At 36.9% G+C, this 17,080-nt stretch overlaps 1 protein-coding gene across 1 annotated transcript in view; it reads right to left on the bottom strand.

Annotated features, from left to right (window-relative positions):
- Positions 1 to 17,080, bottom strand: part of CFAP47 (cilia and flagella associated protein 47) — a 497,722-nt gene that overhangs the window by 161,683 nt on the left and 318,959 nt on the right. The window contains exons 46-49 of the mRNA XM_006066421.4: positions 9,608 to 9,804; positions 8,670 to 8,813; positions 7,916 to 8,089; positions 793 to 904 (exon numbers count right to left, since the gene is read on the bottom strand). Of these exons, the coding sequence (XP_006066483.4) occupies positions 793 to 904; positions 7,916 to 8,089; positions 8,670 to 8,813; positions 9,608 to 9,804 (627 nt within the window). The remainder of the gene's footprint in view (positions 1 to 792; positions 905 to 7,915; positions 8,090 to 8,669; positions 8,814 to 9,607; positions 9,805 to 17,080) is intronic.

Here is a 17,080-nt window from a genome sequence, read left to right as displayed (position 1 = left end):
TTTGCAAGTATTTATTCCAATTTTGGGGCTTCTCTGGTGGCTCAGATGGTAAAGAATCTGCCTGCAATGAAGGAGACACGGGTTCGATCCCTGGGTTGAGAAGATCCCCTGGAGAAGGGAATAGCTACCCACTCCAGCATTCTTTGGAGAAGGCAATGGCACCCCACTCCAGTACTCTTGCCTGGAAAATCCCATGGATGAAGGAGCCTGGTAGGCTTCAGTCCATGGGGTCACTAAGAGTCGGATACGACTGAGCGACTTCACTTTCACTTTTCACTTTCATGCATTGGAGAAGGAAATGGCAACCCACTCCAGTGTTCTTGCCTGGAGAATCCCAGGGACGGGGGAGCCTGGTAGGCTGCCGTCTATGGGGTCGCACAGAGTCGGACATGACTGAAGTGACTTAGCAGCAGCAGCCAGCATTCTTGCCTGGAGAATTCCATGGACAGAGAAGCCTGGGAGGCTACAGTCCATGGGGTTGCAAAGAGTCAGACACAAGTGAGCAACTAACACACACCCTAATTTTAAATGTTAATGCCTTAACTAAATATTTCTACTTCCAGGAATTTGCCCTACAAATTCAAATAAATGGACAAGAAAGTATAGCACTATAGATGAAATGTATGCCCCAAAGCACTGATTATTTAGAAAGCTAATGACTTAAATAGAAAACTAAATTTCCCTCTGGATCACTTATTAAAAACAAGAAATGTAAATTACTTTTTAATTTCTTCTCATCATGCATGTTTTCCAGTATGGTAGTTAATAATATTTTATTAACAATTTTCTTACCTTTGAATATACCCCGCTTCCAAGGGCACACATGTAGAATATATGGAACCGTGTTATCAGGGTCTATGGTGATGTCTGGGTTTCCCCACACTATCGGAAGATCTGAAGATACCTAGAAAAGAGAATCCAAAAACAGGAATCACATGATGTCAACATTTCCATGAAATTAGTATAACAAGCTAAAGCATAGAAAAAGCTGAAATTTAACTTAAATATTTCATTGAAACTGTACACTTTTAAGTGAAAAGCAAGCCATAAAATATAGACATATAGTAGAAGAAAAATTGGAGACTTAAGGAAAAATATAACACAAGAAAAATGTTTATTTTCTTTTGCTACTGGTAGCAAGATCACTGATGTTTATACAATCAGAGTAGCTTTTACAGGCCATGCAGAAGTTTCTTTATGCAATTTGATATACAAAAGATAAACCACTTCAATGAATTTCTACATCAATATTAATATAGTATGTAAATATTAATATAATCAATGTTATATAGTATATAAATATTAATATAATCAATATTAATATAGCATATAATATTTAAGCAGCATCTGACTATAACTGTTGTTGGCTAGATTCAACTTTCACCTTAGTGAGTACTTTCATCTTGCCCCCATCCACCATTCTGTACAGGCAAATACTAATCTAATTTGTCCCTCTATAGATTTGCCTAACCTGAACAATTCATAAAAATAAATTATACAGTATATGGTCTTTTGTGACTAGCTCTTTTTCACTTAGCATAATGTTTTCAAGTTTCACCTATGTTGTGGCATTTATCAGCACATCATTTCCTTTTTACTGATGAATGGCATTAAATCATATAAAAAACACATTTTGTGTCTCCATTCATAAGTTGATGAAAATGTGGGGTGTTTCTGTTCTTGTCTATTATGAATAATGCAGCTATGAAACCATGTAGAAGTGTTTGAGTACACATAGGTTTTAATTTCTTAAGGACATATATCTTAGAGTGGAACTGCTGGGACATAGGATGCCCAATCTTTAAATTACTGCTTTCCAAAAGTCTTCTCCAAAATGGCTGCACCATTTTTCTTTCCCACCAACAATGCATGATGGTTCCTATTTTCTCTACAGCTTCTCTCAAAGGTTTTTGTATATCATTTTTATAATAGTCATCCTAGTGAGTGTGAAGTGGTAGCTCATTGTGATTAAGGAGGATGTCAAGGTTGTATATTGTCACCCTGCTTATTTAACTTATATGCAAGGTACATCATGAGAAACACTGGGCTGGATGAAGCACAAGCTGAAATCAAGATTGCCAGGAGAAATATCAATAACCTCATATATGCAGATGACATCACCCTTATGGCAGAAAGTGAAGAAGAACTAAAGAGCCTCCTGATGAAAGTGAAAGTGGAGAGTGAAAACGTTGGCTTAAAGCTCAACATTCAGAAAACTAAGATCATGGCATCTGGTCCCATCACTTCATGGGAAATAGATGGGGAAACAGTGGAAACAGTGGCTGACTTTATTTTTCTGGGCTCCAAAATCACTGCAGATGGTGACTGCAGCCATGAAATTAAAAGACGCTTACTCCTTGGAAGGAAAGTTATGACCAACCTAGACAGCATATTGAAAAGCACAGACGTTACTTTGTCATCAAAGGTCTGTCTAGTCAAGGCTATGGTTTTTCCAGTGGTCATGTACAGGTGTGAGAGTTGGACTATAAAGAAAACTGAGTGCGGAAGAATTGATGCTTTTGAACTGTGTTGTTGGAGAAGACTCTTGAGAGTTCCTTGGACTGCAAGGAGATCCAACCAGTCCCTCCTAAAGGACTGGTTGGACTGAATATTCATTCGAAGGACTGATGTTCAAGCTGAAACTCCAATACTTTGGCTACCTGATGCAAAGAACTGACTCATTGGAAAAGACCCTGATGCCTGGAAAGATTGAAGGCGGGAGGAGAAGGGGACAGCAGAAGATGAGATGGTTGGATGGCATCACTGACTCAATGGACATAAGTTTGAGTGAACTCCGGGAGTTGGTGATGGACAGGGAGGCCTGGCGTGCTGCAGTCCACAGGGTAGCAATGAGTCAGACATGACTGAGCCACTGAACTGAAGGATTGATGATGTTCAATATCTTTTCCTGTGTTTATTGTTCATTTGCATGTACTTTTGGGAGAACTGTTAAGACTCTTTACACATTTAAAAAACTGTGTTACTTGTTTCATTATTAAATTGTAAAAGATGTTTATATATTCTAGAAACAAGGCCCTTATCAGATATTGGTCATGTGAATATTTTCTCTCATTCTGTGGACTGTTTTTTCACTTTCTTCAATATATCACTTGAAGCACAATGGCAACTCTTCATTGAGCAAGTCTGTAAGTGCCATTTTTTCAATAGTATTTTCTCACTTTGTCACACTTTGATAATTTTTGGAATATTTCATACATTTTCATTGTTTTTATAATTATGGTTATCAATGATCTTCGATGTTACTATTCTAATTGTCTTGGCATTTTTTAGCAATAAAGTATTTTTTAATGTAGGTATGTACATCCTTTTAAAACAATTCTACTGCATACTGAAGCTGCAGTGCAGCATAAAGCATAACTTTTATATGCAGTGGGAAAGAAAAATCTGTATGACTTACTTCATTGTCATTTTGCTTTATTGTGGTGGTGGTCTGGAACCCAAACCAAATATCTTCAGGGTATGCATATAGTTTGTCACAAGTTTTTCACATACCTGAAATAATAAATCTTTTACCCTTTGTCAAGGAGCACTGCAAACGTGTTGCGGCACACCTTCAGCACTTAGGTGGTTTACAGCTCTACCTTAGCCTTAACTTCCAGCTCACACAGCATCTCTCCATCAGCCAGAGATGAAAAAACTGGCACCCTCTCAGGCCTTCCCTGGGCAATCACACCACTCTGTATATGCATGTGGCCTGCATGTTATCCAGGGACATGTCAGAATTGTGAAATTCACTGCACATATCTTAATCCCCACATCTTCAAGTTTTTAGTCAAACTCTATTTGGTCCCAACTGGTTTTGTCGCTTCAGGCAACTGCAATGCCAAACTACTGAATATTTTTGGCAAGTGTCCTAAGGATAAGTCCTTTTCATCAGAGCAAGATATGACACAAGTCAAAAGATGACAATCCCTCACTCGTGGGGAGGGGTGTTGCTAGAGACCTAACGAGAAAGGTCAAATTGTGACAATGTACTGGGGTGGGAATTGTGAGCAGAGTCATATTCAGTCTGCCTCTTCCTTTGTTTGCAAGGTTGCAGTTTTCATAGCCACGGTGGTTGCAAGACTGCAGAGCAGCAGAGAGGGGGACAGAAATAGGTTAAGTCAAAATGCGACAAATTACTCCACTGTTACCAGGATTCAGTTTTTCTTGAGTAAATACTCCTCAGATTGTTGGAAATCTTTGTTTAATTTCAAGATTTAAAATTTCATTTTGACAGTTTTTGTCAGTGTTTTTATTGCTTTTAAGGAGGAACAGATTTATGAAACTCCACTACTCTGTAAGTCCCAGGTCTCCTGTTTTCCTTATTGCACAACTATCTCCTACTACCTGGTCACTTTGATAAAATGCCAAAGCATTTTACCTATATCGCTTATTATATTCCATTATTTTTATATTATTTTTCCTATTAGGGAAGTCTCAATATTCTATTGCAAACTATTCTTGTAGCAATGAGATTAATATAGTAAAAAGGCTTAAAAATTCAAAACATCATAAAAAAGAATACTAGCAGTAATGAAAAATAGAAAAAGGAAAAGATATTAAAAGAATATACTGAGTTTGAGTTGTTAGCAGACTGTCAAAGTGGAGGTATAAAGTAAGCAGTCAAAAATGAGAGGCTGAAGCTAATACATCTAGAGTAAAAGTATAAATTTGCCACTTGTACCTAAATGATAGTCTGAAACCAAGAAACTGCCAAGTGTGATGTGGTACAGATATGAGGATGCTTTAGAAGGTAGAACTTTAAAAAGAAATGAGAAGGTTAGAGGAACAAAAGGACCAGATAAGTAACAACCAAGAAATGGCATGGAAATGAGGAATATAGAAAGATATAAAATAAAGGGTGAAGAGTGTTAAGAAGGTGTGCTGCATGCTTGCTAAGTTGCTTCAGTCGTGTCTGACTCTGTGACCCTATGGACTGCAGCCTGCCAGGCTCCTCTGTCCAGGGGATACTCAAGGCAAGAATACTGGAGTGAGTTGCCACACTCTCCTCCAGGGATCTTCTTGACCCAGGGATTGAACCCCCACCTCTGATGTCTCCTGCATTGGCAGGCGGGTCCTTTACCACTAGCACCACCTGGGAAGTTAAGAAGGCAGATAGTGCCAAACATTAAAGGAGTTTTAGGGCAGATAATTTGGGAAAATAATTGATTTTTCCTGAACAAAAATTACAGATGATCTTTGCGGCTGCAGTTTCAACAGAGTAGAGGAGCTACAAATGGACCACCATGAAGTAAGAAGTCATCATGTAAATAATGCTTTTTCAAGAAGTTTAGCAATCACAAAAAAACATAGAAGGTAATAGCTGAAGGGGTATTGTTAGAGGCAAGTTTTATCTTGTAATGAAAAACCTTTGAGAATACTTACAAATTAAGAAAAATAGTCCAACAATGAGGAAGGTATTGAAGGAGTGGGGGGAGACTGCAAATCAACCCTGAGTGCACAGAGAATCAGAAGCATGTCACTGGTTTCAAAGCAAGTGCAAGATGAAACCTGACACTATAGATCAAAGTTTCCAGTCTAGCCTTTCTCCTTCGCAGCACCTCAGTTGTTTCTCAATAGAATTTCCACTGAAATACCAGCAATGATTCCAATATAATAAATGAATAGAAATGGCAAATTGATAATGCTCATTAGTACATGCTGATTAAAAATAATGATTTTCAAATAAAGAAAGGTGATACTTTATTCTAATATCTCTAAGAATATGTGTTTTAGGTTTTAAATATGTTTTTGTTCTTTTATAATTCTTGGTGTTATTTAAATGTAGAAATATAAAAGAACTAGAATACATGTTCAGTATTATTAGTACTTGAATGAAATTATATTTAAACAATTTAATATGTAACATCTTTAATTACAGAAAAAGGCCTCAGGGAAAATTTACATTATAAAGGTAAAAGTAATTAGATTCTTCAGTTTTATTTGTCTATTGAAACAACAGAAATATAGACTTTAATTATTATTTCTTGTGAGAATAATTTTGTTATATAAAATTCTACTTCTACATTTAATTAGAAAAATACATTAACTTTTCATAGTTAACATAGCATACTTATTATTTTTAAAAGCCTACAGTAAAAAAATCAATGCATTAATTCTGAAGGATGAAATTTTAAAAACCTACAGACATCACCTCTGCCATAACAACAACCAATGTTAAGATATTAAAAGATATTTTCTTTAACCTGCTTTCATCAAACTCTTAAAATGAAATTCCTTGCTCATCAGTGAATTCTGGAAAGGGAAAGGGAGTGGTGGAAAAATGACTTCTTTCCTTATTTATAGCAAATCTAAATAGTCATGATTTTCTTATTCTTTTCTTTTATTTCCTTTTTCCTTTCCCTCTTTCTTTCCAATTGAAATGCCACCCATTGTGTTTGTATCTGTTTATTAAACAAATCTTCTTGGAAAAAATATTATGTGCTTGATACTATGATTTACGGCATTCCCAGGTAGCTCAGCAGTAAAGAATCTACCTGCAATGCAGGAGAGAAAGGAGACATGGGTTCAGTCTCTGGGTGGGGAAGATCCCCTGGAAGAGGGCATGGCAACTCACTCCAATATTCTTGTGGAGAAAACTGCATGGAGAGAGAGCCTGGCAGGCTATAGTCCATGGGGTCAAAAAGAATCAGACATGAATGACTGAGCACCTATGCACTATGATTTATGCTAGGTATAAAAGTGTGGATAGGAGGGCGTATGTTCCTTTCCTCATAGTAAATAATCTGGTGGAGAACAATAAATAGGTAATAGCAATAAGATATAATGTACATGACTGTGGGAAAGGTAGAAAAAAAAATGTTGCAGAAGCACATGAAAGGCATCTAATAATCCAGGCTTATGGGGATCTATAAAGATTCTCAGAAAAGTGGCATCTAATAAATACTTGCCCTAAAGAATGAAATGGAGTTAAGCACAGAGAAGCGGAAGATAGGGAGTTGGATAAAGATTTCTAGATAGTAGCAAAAGGAAATACTGTATACAGTGGCCTAAGTGTGGCTAGAGGCAAGAGTGGTAAGAGATGAAGCTGAGCAAACATACTTTTGAAGCACATGGGCCACTTCAAGGAGCATGGACTAGATCTGATGGCAAGAGATGACAGTGAAGAGTTTTAGCAGGGGAGTAAGAAAATAAAATTTTCATTCATAATATTCACTCCATTTGTAATCCAGTAAGGAAAGAAGAAGAAAATGAAAGCACATAATTTTCAAGATTACCAAAAGTAGCAGAGAACAAACCCAGTGAATTTATTAAACTTCTGAAGCACCCTCTAAAACTAGATACAGGCATCTATGATGGATAGATATTTGAAGCTTCTCTGAGGATCCTATTGAACACATAATTTGTAGAAAATATGGGAGTAGGGAGTAGAAAAATTTATTTTCAGATTTGCTTAAACATATCAAGTGAGGAAGGTCAAGAATAAAACCTCATAATAAATAAAGATATAAATAATTATGTATTTCTTCATATTCCCACTATTATTCATACTGATAAGTGACAGGATACACTTTTGAAATTTCATGCCTGCAGATATCACATTACCATTTCAAAAGCTGTTTAAAAGTTTTTTTGAAAAGATATTTCATTATCATGCCACAATATCTTCAAGTAAAAATACACATGACTCAAATAAGTAAATTTTAATATGTTTTATGATTATATACTAACACTTAGATATAAAACTTGTTTGGTGCTAATTCAACTTTATATGAAATGGCAGTTTAAAACCTGTTGGACTAATGAAAAGAATTCTAACCATCTCCTTGTATCACACTGCTTTACCTAGTTAAGTAAAATTAGATGTTTTTAAATTTCATACAATTCAATGTACTATTTAAATATGAAAACACTTTCATATTTAAAAAAAAAAAACAAAAAACAAACTTACCTTAAATGTTAGGATGCTTCGTGTATAATTGGGCACCATTATGGGTTTATTTGTCACTTCCCCCACTTGACAGTCTACAATGATGTGTTCCAAGGCCAGGGGTCTTTTTCCAATTCCTTTTATGTCAAAGATATGCTCCATACCATCTACTTCATTTTGTAGAATAAGCTTGCCCTGTGACAAATCAGTCAAATTTCAGCTCTATAAGAGTGACAGTTAGAAGTCAACAATTTCTTCTGTCTTAGGAATTTTGAATCTGATTAATGAAATGAGCTTTCAAGAAGGTGTTAGTCACTGACTTATCCAGTTTACATATAAATACTTCTACTGAATGAATGAAGATGGATTTCCTGTGAAAAGCTCTTTATTTCTTTTCACTTTCACTAAGTGACAGAGTTTAATAGGCATTCTCATGCTGTTTACATACTTGTCAAAGAAATATGACTTAAAATATTTTCTGACATATAAACTTCCTTACTGAATAAAAACAAAGCAATGATTTTACTTTGTTAAACATTTTACATAAAATTAACCTAGATATAAATATTGAAGCCTATGACAATGTGACTTTCAGAATATTTATACCTCAAATTAAAACATTTATTAAAGTTTCAAGCAGAGGGAACACCAATGATCAAATTCATGGAAAATATAACTTTTCTGCAAGAAAATCTATCATAAATTGTAGAGGTAAACATCACATTGGTTTATCGACATATTATTGCTAGGGGGAAAAAGATCAATGAGTTCATACCATAATCTCACATTCCCAAATAGGTTTGAATGTGAGAGGATAATCCACAGTTTCACCTGGTCCGACATATAAAATAGGAGGTCCGTGAAACCATTCTCCTTCTATAGTAACTTGAAATTTCCATTCATTCTTTGTTTCATTATTCTAAACCATGAAAATAAAGATAGAAACATATCAGTGTAAAAAATATTCCTTAAAAATTACCTTTGTCTACACTATCATCACTCACTTATAGCCAAGTAATAGCCAGTCTCCTGGACTTCAAGGAGATCAAACCAGTCAACCTAAAGGAAATCAACTCTGAATATTCACTGAAGGACTGATGGCTGAAGCTGAAGCTCCAATACTTTGGCCACCTGCTGAGAAGAGCCAACTCATTAGAAAAGGGCCTGATGCTGGAAAAGATTGAAGGCAGGAGGAGAAGTCGACAACAGAGGATGAGATGGTTGGATAGCATCACCGACTCAACAGACATGAATTTGAGCAAGCTCCAGGAGATGGTGAAGGACAGGGAAGCCTGGTGTGCTGCAGTCTATGGTGTCACAAAGAGTCGGACAGGACTGAGCGACTGAACAGCAACAACAATAGCCAATCACTGGTCTTAGTGCCTATGAGCCCATCTTAATCATATGTTAAGGTCACAGCTGAATTTGGGCAGAGTGATCTGAGAGACCATGAGTCCGCTTAGTCTGATGATAGGTTAAGGATATTGGAGTTAACTTTTTAAGCAAAGAGATGCAGCAGAAATAGGTGAGTAATATGATAACATTTATATTCAGGAATAAAACTGTGACATCAAATTGGAGTAACAAATGGCCACACACAATGCAATTAGGAATCAGTACTAGTTTAGATGAGAGGTTTGAAGAAAACTTTGAGACAGTGGCAGTGGGAATAAAGAAAGTACCAAGAAAAGAAAAAAGAAAGTTTGTACTTACAATTGGAATATTCTGGGTAAGGGCTTCAAATGCTGGTGTTTCAAAATCAAATCTGGCCTCTGGACGTTCTTCATTCACCACACCTTCAATGCAATACAGACGCACATCGTTCTTTGATGTCAACAAAATTTTGCAAGGGTAGCGTCCAGGACCGAGAGGAACAAATCGCAAAGGGACTGGAACAGGTCCATCTGCAGCTATCAAAATAATTTAAAAATGGTTTAATCATTTTGATGGTATAAATCCTAAAATTGATTTTAGGATAAAGGAATATTTTATTGTATTGTATTTAATTGAATTATATAATCCAGATGAGACTAGGTTCTAACAAGGTAGCACACTACTCCTCAATCTCCTGGGCATTACAAGCAAGTTTATTTATGTATTTATTTTTATTAATGAGAGAATATATCCTGCATGGGTCAGAGAAAAGTCTGCTCCATAAAGCTACTGAGGGACCCAGGTACACTGCTCCTCCTTTGTGTACAGGTCAGGGGAAGAGGAGCTGAAAATTGGCTCAAGGGCTTTTTAGTGTTCAGCCCAAAGTTAACACACATTATAGTTAAATGGTCAGAACCAAACACATGATTCTATCTCAGTCAACAGAGGCTGAGACTTGAGAGATATATGGGCTATTTGTAAGCATTATTATCTGCTACATTTCTATGACACAGGAGTGCTCTATCCCACAGCAATCAAAATCAGTTACAACTTGACCAGCAAATAGAAGTAATTTTTAAAAACCAAGAGAAGCCAAAAGAGGCATAACCAATGAATACTTCTCACATTACCTTGTTATAATATGTACCAGAATAGCTAATATAATTTCTTATGGTGGGCAGGCTATCAATGCTGGTTCTTTCCTTCCAAGCAACACAATTTCTCTGAAAGTCACCATATTCTTATTCTCCATGAAGTGAGAAAATAGTTATAAAAATCTCTCAACCCTAAAGTAGGATGCACTGTAAGAATATAATACAAGTTTCACTGCTAAAGTCAAATTTTTTAAGTTATAGATAAGAAACAAGTGATAAAAGATACTTAGAAGCCTAATTCTGTGAAGGAAATTCTCTGAAATCAAGAAAACAAATCAAGCTTATTAACCAATGGACTGGACACATATTATATTAATTGGCTATAATGTTAATTCACTCACATTTAACACTTCAAATGTTAAAAATGGCAAACTTGTTTTCAAATACACTGAAGTCTATATGCCAAGAAAACCAGTCATTGCTATAAGAACATTAGTTGCTTTAAATCATTTAAAAACATATTCAGGATGTGTATGCATGTGTTACACATACTATAAAATATATTCATCATATTGGAGTAGGAAATGGCAACCCACTCCAGTATTCTTGCCTGGAAAACCCCCTGGACAGAGGAGCCTGGTAGGCTACAGTTCGTGGGGTCATAAAGAGTCGAACACAACTGAGTGACTGAGCATGAGCATTCATCACATATTATATAGAACACATTGTGTGTTGCATATTGTATATTATTTGTTATATATAGCAACATACAATACACGCCTGGTGGCTCAGATAGTCAAGAATCTGCCTGCAATGCAGGAGACCCAGGTTCAATCCCTGGGTTGGGAAGATCCCCAGGAGAAAGGAATGAATACCCACTCCAGTATTCTTGCCTAGAGAATTCCATGGACAGAGTAGACTGGTGGTATATATTATGTTATGTATAAATGTCATATTTTTATGTTGTATATTAAGAAACACCGATAGTGGATTACTCTTGAAATATATATTATATCTAAGCAAAGTTCAAGAGACTCAGCAGGTCTAAGGAGGATACAAAGGCTGTCAGAATGTTGTTATTTTTATTCTGTCCTATTCAAGTACAAATATAGTGTTAGAATAAATTTTTTTTCTTGTCAAAAAGGACTCCAGGCACATCTTATCTGTTGTTCATTGATTACTTTCATTCTGAGAGAAGTATTTGAATTGTGGCAACATCATTAGAACAAACTAAAGATAATTATTTGACTAAAATTTGTTGTTTTATTGTCAGAAAGGAAGAAACCATACTTTTCTCTTGCATGAACAGATTGAAATGAAAATATTTAGCTCAGGTAATTTAAATAAAATTAAACTGCTTAGAATATGAAATTTAATCAGCAGGAATTATTTTCATCAAAGATAAAGAATAACTAGCCATTTCATGGTAAACAACAATTGAAATGCACAAGTTCAAGTATAAAGCTGCTATCAAAAGCTTTATGCTATACACTATTTCCTTTTCCCTAAAAATATGCATTTTCTATTGATACTGAGTCTGAAAGTGAAAGTCAAGGACATCCTTAAGTGTGTATTTCCCAACTCATGAAATGTTCATAAGCAAAGACCCTAAGGAATATGCCATGCAACCCCCTCTCCCTTACAAGTCCAAAAAGAAATTCATAATAGAATTTATGGAAATGATGGTTTTAATGTTGAAGACATATTGATAAAATAATATTTCTTTTCCTTAAACATCTGAAATAATTTAATTCATACTAGAAAAAGAATAGGAATATTGTCATATATTATCAAAAAGAAGCTACTTGTGGATTAAGGTATTCATCAAGCAGTATCCACATCTCCTTAGATGTGAAATAGCAGAGATAGAGACTTCTCATATTTAGAAATTTGGAAATTTTACTGGCTACACTGTGCCATCTCAACATCATTCTCTTTTAGGGACATGTTTTCTCAAAGTCCTTTCCAATTCTTCTCTGTAGCAGATGTCATCCATGTCCTGCCATGTCTCCTTGGCATTTAAATTGTTGCTGCAGGCCAATGGTTTTATGGAAAACAGGTCTTTCTCCCTGAGGGCTTTCGCTACTCATAGGAAGGTGCTTAATCCTTGAATCCATCAGGCCAGAAGTGACTGTTAATGACTGCAGTTGTGGTCCTCAACAAATAATGTATCAAACTGGTGGCAAAATAACCCAGCTTCTTTATCCTTTGGTTGGAATAACTGTGAAGTGAATGCTACACAAACTCATAGACAGCCCCAGGACAACCAAACCCAAATTGCTCTCAGTGGCAACTGCTCATGAACACTCCCTGAACTGGCTCCTTCTCTTTGCTGTCTCTCACTCTCTCACACTCCTACCTATGGCTCTTGAGATCACTTCTCAAACTACTGCTCTCAAGACCTGGTCTCGGTGTCTGCTATTAGAGATCTCCAACCTAACACATACCCTTAGACCAAGGAAAGAGAGCTTGCTGTCCATGACCTCATGCTTTCTAGGGCCTTACACTGAATATCCTCTGGCACTGTCTCTCTGGATGTGCATGGAGTACATGGGCCCACTGGGACAGGCCCACGTGCAGCCCAGACCCATCCATGTTCTGGGTTTAGGGCATGTCACAATTTACAATTAAAAGTGCTTTGATCCCATTTCCAGTGCCTGCACAGGACTCCTCCCTATGTTGATCCTCCTGTTGGAAGACTCCTAGAATTAAAGAATAACTAAGAGGTGGCCACTAAGGGGAAGATATTGACCAAGATTGATTATGTGGGTTAAAATACCCACAAATTTGTACACAAGGCCTCTTACGATACATGTTAGAGTTGAAGAAAGAGAATGGGGTGGGCACATGCCCAGGGCCCAGCTATCCTGTGTTGTCATGTCTAACTCAAAACTCTAAGGAGACCAAGAATTCTAAAATCAAACTCTGTCTTCTAGTTTGGTAAAAAGCTTAATTTCTCAAGGTGGAATAATAGATTATATTCTATTTAAAACTTTGTTAGCCTGATTTAACAATTTTAAAATTTTGATATCTGGTACATGGGATTCCATTTGAACTTTTGACTTGGGCATACAAATGTCAGGGACAATCTAGACCTGTCCCTTCCATCCTTAGTCTACTAAATGTAGCTCACTTGCAGCCTTTTCTTTACAGGTGATTCCAGTAACTATGGGAGTTGCCAGGGTTCTGTAATTAAAGATAACCAAATATATCTAAATTTATCAGATTATAGTTTCTAAAGAAAATACAGGAACATAAAGAGTGAATCTCTCTAATGAAAAAATCTCTAATTTTATATAACTTGAGCTACTGAGGAAGTCTGTAATCTACAGTTTTTAAAATAACCCATAAAAATGGGCATCTAGCACATATGATGTAGCAATCCCACTCAAGGACATGTATCTGGAGAAAACTCTAATTTGAAAAGATACATGCACCCCAGTGTTCACAGTCATGCTACTTACAATAGCCAAGATAGGGAAGCAACCTAAGTGCCCATCAACAGTTGAATAGATAAAGAAGATGTGGTGTGTATACACACACACACACACACACACACACACACACACACAATGGAATACTACTCAGCCATAAAAAAGAATGAAATAATGTCATTTGCAGCAACATGGATGGATCTAGAGATTATCATACCAGGTGAAGTAAGTCAGACAGAGAAAGACAAATATCATACAATACTACTTATATATATATATATATATTTTTTTTTTTGAAGTCAAGTTCTTAATCTAATTTAAACTAAGGAGTGAGATTTGATTAGTAGCTTCCAAACATTTCATTTCTTGGCTTGGGGCTGGGTGGGGGTGGAGGGGAGTGTGTCTGAATATTACCTAAAACAGAATCTTAATACATAAGACAAATTAACCTAGAGTCAATCTGGTTGAAATAAGATGCTAGAAACTCCCATTCACTTCTGCAACCTCCAAATAGACAAAACAAAGCACTTTAGAAGAATATTAAGGCTCTAAAAAATATAATTTGATTAGCTGATCTCTTGGGTTTCTTTCTGCTTTAACATTCCATGATTATTTGCAAGTACATCAGAAAAGTGGAAGGGACTAAAAGTATAATAAATTGGTCATTATTTTCCATAGCTAATTATATAGGTATATAATCAGCAAACAATAGTCAGAAATTCTTAATTCAGAAAATGAGGCATCAAGAGACTGAATAAATTTATGATACAAATTCATTTGTAAGATGAACTTATAATAAACAGATATTTATTTGTTGCAAATTAATATATGAGTAATTATGTGTGCTTAGTCACTCAGTCGTTTCAGACTCTTTGCAACCCCGTGGACTGTAGGCAGCCAGGTTCCTCTGTTCATGGGGATATTCCAGGCAAGAATACTGGAGTGGGTTGCCATGCCTTCCTCCAGGGGATCTTCTCAACTCAGGGATCGAACCCAGGCCTCCCGCATTGCAGGAGGATTCTTGGGCAAAAAACTCAAAATGATAAAGACTCACACTCAGTTCAGTTCAGTTCAGTCACTTAGTGATGTCCGACGCTTTGTGACCCCATGGACTGCAGCATGCCAGGCTTCCCTGTCCATCACCAACTCCTGGAGATTACTCAAACTCAGGTCCATTGAGTCAGTGATGCCATCCAATCCTCTCATCCTCTGTCGTCCCCTTCTCCTCTCTCCTTCAATCTTGCCCAGCAACAGGGTCTTTTCAAATGAATCAGCTCTTCACATCAGGTGGCCAAAGTATTGGAGTTTCAGCTTTAGCATCAGTCCTTCCAAAGAACACCCAGGACTGATCTCCTTCGGAATGGACTGGTTGGATCTCCTTGCAGTCCAAGGGACTCTCAAGAGTCTTCTCCAACACCACAGTTCAAAAGTGTCAATTCTTCGGCACTCAGGTTTCTTTGCAGTCCAACTCTCACATCCATACCTGACTACTGGAAACACCATAGCCTTGACTAGACAGACCTTGGTTGACAAAGTAATGTCTCTGCTTTTTAATATGCTGTCTATAGTCATAACTTTTCTTCCAAGGAGTAAGAGTCTTTTTTATTTCATGGCTGCAATCACCATCTGAAGTGATTTTGGAGCCCAAGAAAATAAAATCTGTCACTGTTTCCATTTTTTCCCCACCTATTTGCTGTGAATTGATGGGACCGGATGCCATTATCTTAGTTTTCTGAATGTTGACATTTAAGCCAACTTTTTCACTCTCCTCTTTCACTTTCATCAAGAGACTCTTTAGTTCCTCTTCACTTTCTGCCATAAGGGTGGTATCATCTGCATATCTTGAGGTTATTGATATTTCTCCTGGCAATCTTGATTGCAGCTTGTGTTTCATCCAGCCCAGCGTTTCTCATGATGTACTCTGCATATAAGTTAAATAAGCAGGGTGACAATATACAGCCTTGCTGTACTCCTTTTCCTATTTGGAACCAGTCTGTTGTTCCATGTCCAGTTCTAACTGTTGCTTCCTGATCTGCATACAGATTTCTCAGGAGGCAGGTCATGTGGTCTGGTAGTCCCATCTCTTTCAGAATTCTTCACAGTTTATTGTGATCCACACAGTCAAAGGCTTTGGCATAGTCAATAAAGCAGAAATAGATGTTTTTCTGGAACTCTCTTGCTTTTTTGATGATCCAGTGGATATTGGCAATTTGACCTCTGGGTCCTCTGCCTTTTCTAAATCCAGCTTGAACATCTGGAAGTTCATGGTTCACGTATTGTTGAAGCTTAGCTTGGAGAATTTTGAGCATTACTTTGCTAGCGTGTGAGATGAGTGCAATTGTGCAGTAGTTTGAGCATTCTTTGGCACTGCCTTTCTTTGGGACTAGGATGAAAACTGACCTTTTCCAGTCCTGCGGCCACTGCTGAGTTTTCCAAATTTTCTGGCATATTGTGTGCAGCACTTTCACAGCATCATCTTTCAGGATTTGGAATAGCTCAACTGGAATTCCATCACCTCCACTAACTTTGTTCGTAGTGATGCTTCCTAAGGCCCACTTAACTTCACATTCCAGGATGTCTGGCTCTAGGTGAGTGATCATACCATTGTCATTATCTGGGTCATGAAGATCTTTTTTGTACAGTTCTTCTGTCTATTCTTGCCACCTCTTCTTAATATCTTCTGCTTCTGTTAGGTCTATACCATTTCTGTCCTTTATTGAGCCCATCTTTGCATGAAATTTTCCCTTGGTATCTCTAATTTTCTTGAAGAGATCTCTAGTCTTTCCTATTCTATTGTTTTCCTCTATTTCTTTGCATTGATTGCTGAGGAAGGCTTTCTTATCTCTCCTTGCTATTTTTTGGAACTCTGCATTCAAATGGGTATATTTTTCCTTTTGGCTTCCCTTCTTTCCACAGCTATTTTTAAAGCCTCCTCAGACAGACATTTTGCTTTTTTGCCTTTTTTTTTCTTGGGGATGGTCTTGATCCCTGTCTCCTGTACAATGTACAGTGTCTCCAACAGACACTCTGTTCATCAGGTACTCTATCAGATCTAGTCCCTTAAATCTATTTCTCACTTCCACTGTATAATCATAAGGGATTTGATTTAGGTCATACCTGAATGGTCTAGGGGTTTTCTCCACTTTCTTTAATTTAAGTCTGAATTTGTCAATAAGGAGTTCATGATCTGAGCCACAGTCAGCTCCCGGTCTTGTTTTTGCTAACTGAATAGAGCTTCTCCATCTTTGGCTGCAAAGAATATAATCAATCTGATTTCGGTGTTG

Source organism: Bubalus bubalis, chromosome X (assembly GCF_019923935.1).
Source record: "Bubalus bubalis isolate 160015118507 breed Murrah chromosome X, NDDB_SH_1, whole genome shotgun sequence".
NCBI lineage: Eukaryota > Metazoa > Chordata > Mammalia > Artiodactyla > Bovidae > Bubalus > Bubalus bubalis.
The sequence above is the reverse complement of the archived record's forward strand: the minus strand, read 5'-3'. Positions and strand labels throughout refer to the sequence as shown.